This window comes from Panulirus ornatus, chromosome 37, assembly GCF_036320965.1.
Source record: "Panulirus ornatus isolate Po-2019 chromosome 37, ASM3632096v1, whole genome shotgun sequence".
NCBI classification, from domain to species: Eukaryota; Metazoa; Arthropoda; class Malacostraca; order Decapoda; family Palinuridae; genus Panulirus; species Panulirus ornatus.
Genome location: NC_092260.1, coordinates 10,551,989 through 10,559,174, shown reverse-complemented (window position 1 = coordinate 10,559,174; position 7,186 = coordinate 10,551,989). Strand labels below are relative to the sequence as shown.

The 7,186-nt window shown below is 45.1% G+C and overlaps 1 protein-coding gene across 1 annotated transcript in view; it reads right to left on the bottom strand.

Moving 5' to 3' along the window:
- Positions 1 to 6,396, bottom strand: part of LOC139760496 (uncharacterized) — a 108,505-nt gene extending 102,109 nt beyond the window's left edge. The window contains exon 1 of the mRNA XM_071683781.1: positions 5,680 to 6,396. Within this exon, the coding sequence (XP_071539882.1) occupies positions 5,680 to 6,223 (544 nt within the window). The 5' untranslated portion in view covers positions 6,224 to 6,396. The remainder of the gene's footprint in view (positions 1 to 5,679) is intronic.
- Positions 6,397 to 7,186: the final 790 nt, after the last annotated feature.

Genomic DNA, 7,186 nt, shown 5'->3' with positions numbered 1-7,186 from the left:
TATGAAGGCCTATACGGGGCTGTGGCCCTCAGCATCATAACTGAGCAAGGAAAGAAGACGGCAGGATGGTCCGAGACACCGAGATGTGGGTGCAGAAGACCCACGAAGACCATGGTCAGACTGCACCTGTGTGAGAACAGCACAGCCTCGGTGTGGCGCATGCGTGTGTGGTTGCCACAGCTAAGACAAACCAATGTCGGTAGTCAACGATACGTGTGAATACGCTTGGATGTGGTAAATGCCTTCGCCGAGGCAGAGGTATTGTCTGCGGCCGGTAAGACTGTTTCCTGTAGGTGTCGTGTAGGGCCGGTGTCATCCTCCGCTGGAACTAAGAAGAGCCTGCCACTCCTTTCCTTAAGAGCTGCGTGGATAACTCGCTGGTTATCTCAGAAAATATAAAAATTGTCGGCTCGAATCCTTCTGTACTCCCGTTACTTCGTCTGAACTCTCAACACTGTGTTAAGAAAGTAAACACGAGGCTCTTCTCTCCTCTGCATCTCTTGTATACGATCTTTGCTGCAAGTGTTGCCAAGAGAGCAGGTGTCTGTCGTGGGGCACAGAATAGATATAGGAAGTAGGATAACGGGTGAGGAGATCAAGCTCTTCAAACAAAAACGTTGCTGTGGCTCATCTTCATGTCCTCATTACATACCAGAGATGCTTAAAAGCATGACACTTGATGAGGCCAGACTTGATCTTATCGAAGAGGGTGTAGGGTACCTTCATTCATCACAGGTCGAGGCCTTGAAAATCGTCAGGTAAAAAAGCAATATTGTACAAAATCCAGTTTTTAACCGGAGTTGGACTTCGGAATCAGGAACACCAGCGACTTATCGAAGAGCGAAGAATGTTTGATGATTTTACCATATCCAGTTTTTGGAATGCTTAGTTCCCTTCATCTGCTCCATATTCAAATCTTAATAGGAATCATCCTCCACAAAAAATGGATTAAAACGTTACCAGGAGGCAAAGTATTCATTTTGAAGATATTGAAAAAGAGAGAATACAGTGGGTATGTTGGCTATCGAAAGAATTGTTCCTAAAACTTCCCTTCTGTTACGCGTAGCAAAGCGAAAGCAACATAGACTTGAGTACAAACATATCTGCTGGAGAAGAGCAAGGCACCTCCTCCTCCTCCCTCGACTCCACACGCACTGCAGCGGCGTCACATGGTGGGTGTCGTAAGGTGCAAGACCGACTGGTCTAAGGCACACGCCTTCCGCTTGCGTTGGAATGCTTTGCTTATTTTTTTTCCAGAGTTCCTTCATTAGAGACTCACCTCCACTAAGATGGGTGTTTCCTCTCTGACATTCAGGCTACGTTCCTACTTTGTGGTTCACTCCATTTTCTTGTCTTCTATTTTTTTTTCCAGCGGTGATGGCAATCATTACGGCACTCTTTCCATTTACTAATATTTCTTTCTTGAGCTCGAAATCCATCTCTGCTTCCCTCAGGCTGCCCGTCCCTCAGGGTAAGACTCGTGATTTGAACATTAAAGAATATCTTTTTTTTTTTTTATCGAACTAAAGGAAAATAGAAAGCAACTGCCACACTCGCATCATAGCCAGATTAAAGAGAAGAATTCCTCGACTTAAATGGGTGGGAGTGGGGGGCTGGAAATCCTCCCCTCCAGTTTTACTTTTCCAAATGAAGGAACAGAAAAGAGGGTCGAGTGAGGATTTTCCCTCTAAGGCTCAGTCTTCTGTTCTTGACGCCACCTCGCTAACTCGAGAAATGGCTAATATGTATGAATGTGTGTGTGTGTGTGTGTGTATATATATATATATATATATATATATATATATATATATATATATATATATATATATAAGCGTGTGTGGGAGTTATGTTATATATGTGCATGTGGGTGAGTTGGGCCATTCTTTCGCCTGTTTCCTTGCGCTACCTCGCTAATGCGGGAGACAGCAACTAAGTATGACAATGATAATAGTAATACTAAGAAATATCTATATATATATATATATATATATATATATATATATGTGTGTGTGTGTGTGTAACCCTGTTGTTGTTGGACCCCGCCTGCTTGAGGCTACACCACAAATGAAAAGTCACCTGTAGCAAGGCTGTATCAAAGGAATTTTCGTCTCCTCAACGAACTTCCCAAATTAATTTACTCTTCCCTGCTACTGGAAGTAGTGCAATCCTGAGCTGCAGGAGCCTCTGGAAAAACGTCTTTAGTAACTATAGACAGTTGAAATGTATGTAAAATATACACTATATATATATATATATATATATATATATATATATATATATATATATATATATATATATATTATCATTTTTGATCACCGTTTCCCGCGTTAGCGAGGTAGCGCTAGGAAACAGACGAAGAAAGACCAGCCACTCATATTCACACATATATACATACATGCACATACACGTACGTAAACATACATATACAGATACATATACATGAATGTATATATACATACACATACATATACATATTCCTACGAGTCCCCGTGGACTCAGGAATATACTTGTGATCCTTTCTAACATATACATATATAAACATGTACATATTCATACTTGCTCGCCTTCATCCATTTACGGCGCCACCCCACTCCACTATAAACCCCTTAACAGACAAAAGATAAACAAACGAATGGAATGAGTATACATGGCCTGTACCGAAAGTATCAGCCCCGAGACTAACAAACAAAAGATAAACAAACGAACGGAATGAATATACATAAACCTGTGTCAAAAGTATTGTATAACAACGAAGCTGTTGTAGGAGTGCAGACACAAGTCATCCACTTCATGTGGGTGTCTCTCATCATTGGAAAAGTTACGAGAATAAACCTTGAAAAATCTAAAAAAAGGTTGAACCAAAAACCAAAAATAAGAATATAAATCCCAATTACTTGAGTTGAAAGTATATAATCACACAGTGTAAAAGTTTAATATTAATAATTTACAAATGAAATTCATAGAAAAAAAGAAATCCCAAGGGCGTCAGTGAATGTTGCTTAAGAAAAAAGGCAGGTAAAAATGTCGTTTTTGGACCTTTTTTCTCTCCCTCACTTGGAGAAACACCCTGTGAGATTAACTGATACGACTCGACTGGGGAGAAACACGTCATTTCCTGAAAATGTGGACAATTATGATTTTTTAAAAGCAAAGGAGTCTAGTTGGTGTGGGTTGCGGGAGGCTGTCAAAAAAAGGACGTGCCAACTTTAGGCGCCGCGGTAAATCTTCCAGAAATTTCCACATAGCTTATGACTTTATATATCTGGAAGACGCAGTATTGGTTACACCAGGACGAATGGTCATGCTTGTGATCCCTTCAAAACAGCCAGTCGCTGGCGTACCGCAGACGCATCACCGGTATTGGTACGTGACAACGGAAGTAGATTGTTTATACCAAATGACTGAACATTCTTACGCATCTTTTTGTATTTTCTTCCTCTGTCTAACTTTCTGTCTTTCGTTATGTCTCTCATCTTTTGCATATTAGAATTTGAACAAAGTTGATACTGATAACATATCATGAAAACTATTTCGATAGGCTCAAACAATTTTCCAAAATTTAATCTCTTATTTCCGGTGTTTGCTGATAGGCTATGGGACTCTTGTTAAGAAATATAGATAATAAATATCAGTGCACTAATATATATATATATATATATATATATATATATATATATATATATATATATATATATATATATATATATATATATATATTACCCTGATACAGAATACAGATTTCTGTGAAAGAGTTCTGGTGTTACCAAAAGTCCTCTTTCAAAAGGCTTCTGCAGAAAGTTGCGTTACTTCCAGTAAAAGGGAAATGTAGACTTCTGTGGAGTAAGAACTTCTTTGATGAGACAAAATCCGTGATATAGCCTGGCAAAAGGTGAGTTTTCGTTTGTGGTGTAACCCTTTGCATGTGGAGCCCGGTAACATCTGATATATATATATATATATATATATATATATATATATATATATATATATATATATATATATATAGTAATTACTGCTCTGGAGACTCTTAGCGTTGCCTGTACAATCCACTGGTCTGAGTGGAGTTCCTGTAAGAACTGACGCTGCCGTGCCGAAGGAGCGCGTCCTCGCCTCCGTCGTGAGTCAGCGAGGTGTCTGGCTAGCCATCACCGCCAGTGGTCCTCACCAGCGATAAATGAGGACTCAGCAGGACTGAGGACGTAACATGTCACCTCTGTTCAGTGATGAACACAGTAAGTCATCCATCAATTAATGTCTTTTAATGGTCATTAAGGCACCGGAAACGTGTGCGATTTGCCTTCAACCCTCTGGTCGCTAAATGTTAATCTCTACGTACAGAACAAGATTTCACAAGAAGTTTGTAAGAGCGAGCAACAGTCTTTGTTATATGTATGATGCAGCCGCCTTACGGGACACTGCTGGATGTGTTGTGCGGTGGAACGAGCTCCCACGTTTTAACTTGCGAGACGAGCAATGACCTGTTTATTCGATAAATTATTGTAAGCAGCAATACAGTGTTGTCACTTCCTTCCTAGAAACGAAACAAAAAAAAAAAATGGGACTAGATGTTGTTGTCGATTGTGATTATTTTATGAGCGTCTTGCAGTAGCACCTTAGTATAGGCTGGGCAATACCTTCAATAGGCTGGGCAACACCTGCCGTAGGCTGGGCAACACCTTCAACAAGATGAGCAACATCTGCTACCAGTTGGGCAGGAACTGATACAGGCTGGGCACCACCTGCTCCTGGTTGGGCAGCAAGGCAGCACCTGCTTTAGGCTGGGCAACACATAATATATAGGTCGGCCAACACTTGCCACAGGCTGGACAACATCACTGATTCAGCCTTGGATACATTATGACGAAATTTTGAGTGATTATGCTATTCACTCACATGCCAACGCCCCGCCATGGCCAGTAGCAGCAGCGAGTGTGACAAGTTACTATACACCGGGCGTACCTCTCTCTCTCTCTCTCTCCCATCTGCTGAGGGGATATGTTATATTCCTCACCTTCCTTGTGGGTATGCATACCTAACGCCCGTCTCCCTCCTCCCCTGGGAGGCTTACCATCATCATCCCTCCCCCAGGCGTCGTGGAAAGGTTGGGAGGGGGAAGGAGGAGGAGGGGGGGTGGAAGGAGGGTGAGGAGGACGATAATAAGTGTTGACATAAGGTTTGGGGGGTGGGGTAGGGAGGGAGAGGGTGTTCAATAGCCAGGGTATGGACAGTCACCGCGACGGCTAGGGTGGGAAGGTGGTGGACGAGTGGGGAGCATACAGGAGGGTCGCTGTGCTCAATAGTGTGCGAGCAGGGAACCTCCCTGTGGGTGGGGCAGAGTCTTACACGATGTGTGATGATGACGGGGTTACGGGAGATGCGCTGGGCTACAGACGACGGAAAACGATATTTGTTTGGGCCTAGGAACAGGAGAGGTCATGTGGAAAGACCTTACAGTATACAGAGATGAAGAACGAGTGTATAACTCTGCCCCCGTAACACAAAAATAGTAATCACACAGATTAATTAATCCTGGGATGATGCTCACATATCGCATCTTGAAAAACCATAGAACGCTTACTGAGATGAAGCAAAGAAATAACCGGTGTTAAGTTACTGATGATTGAAGTGACGGGGGCAAAGTAGGACACAGTTGGTAACAGGATAAACTAGGGTACTCACTGGGGAGGCCGTGAGGGAAGACTCGTCCGTGGCGCGACAGAAGCCATGGGTAGAGCGGGTACTCCCGAGGAAGGTGGGCGGCCAGGCCAGGGGCACTGCCGCCCATCATGAGCGGGTTGAGGTGAGGCGGGAACGCCCCATGAAGCCCCTGTAGCTGCGGTAGAGCCAGGTTCAGGTGCTGTGGCAAGAGAGCCGGAGGTAACCCTGTTGGTAGTTTGGCTGCCGCAAGCAGAGAGGGAGGTAAGCTCACCTCCTGAGACGGTCTTTGTATCGCACCATTAATTGGTTGTGGCCGCTGGATGGGTAGCGGTTTACTGTCGTCCAGAAGAGCACGTGCGGCCAAGGGCGCTCGCAGATCGCTGAAGGCTGGCGGGCCCGGAGAGAGTGGAGAAGGCGGCATGGAAGTGGGAGGGGAGACGCCACGGTCGCTGCAGGTGTCGGCAAGCGGCGGTGAACCACGGCCTTCCGAGCCTACTTTGGCGCCCACAAGGGACTCGATGGAGAAGCCGAGTTTAGGCTTCATTAGGGGGTCGCAGGGCATCATTCAGCCGACGCCCATGTGAAGTAGGAAGCTAGCGGACAAGAAGAGCAGTGCGGCGTGCCTCACAACGCAACACGTGCAGGCGGCGCGCGCCACAACGCAGCACAATACACCACGTAACGTGAGCCGAGCAGCACGAGGCCTGGGATGAGCACTCCAGTATTCCCAGGCCACCACCAGCGACCCGCCAGCCTGCCATGTGTCGGCCCAGTGCCCGCCCCGCCCATCACCAAGGCCCCGCCTACACCCCACCTAAATCTCCAGTGAGCGAGCTTCTAACGTATTGGAGGCGGGGCGTAGTGACGGCTGGCGCAGCGACGGCTTCCCACGCACACAGTCATGTACGCCACCAACACAACCAGACCTCCACCGGGTCCCTTTGTATTTTTTCTGCTCATCTAATACTATGACTGTTTACAATGAGAGACGCTACAAGAAGGCCACTACTTCCACCCGACAAAATGGTACGAAACGATTTAGGAAGTGTCAGGCGAGGCGGCAGCCGTTTGGGGAATGTTTTGTCGCTTGTAGTCTCGGGGCTGACGTAAGTGATGGTGGGGTTTGCATTCAAAACAAAATGATGCTCAACAGTATTATTTTCTCGATCGGTTATGAAGGGGTTGAAAGTCTCTAGCCTCCCCATAGCATGAATATGTCTTTTGTAATGCATTATCCTCGACTGATGGCTGTTATAACCTGCAGTTCATCGTATTGATTTGAATAACAATTACTTTTTGAAAGATTATACATTATTTAACAGGGCAGTTAGTGGGAACATTATCCCGTAGTCTGTAATGTATGGAGGATTGACACCCGAACTCGATCAACTGGCTACCCATTTAAAGCTGTCCTGAAGGGTGGGCGCTAGTGGGAGGGGCTCAGGCGTGACAGCCGCTGTTCGTTGCCGGGACCATACAGACCGAAGCCGCTCCCTGCTAACTTTTATGCTTCTTGGTCACCCTTGAT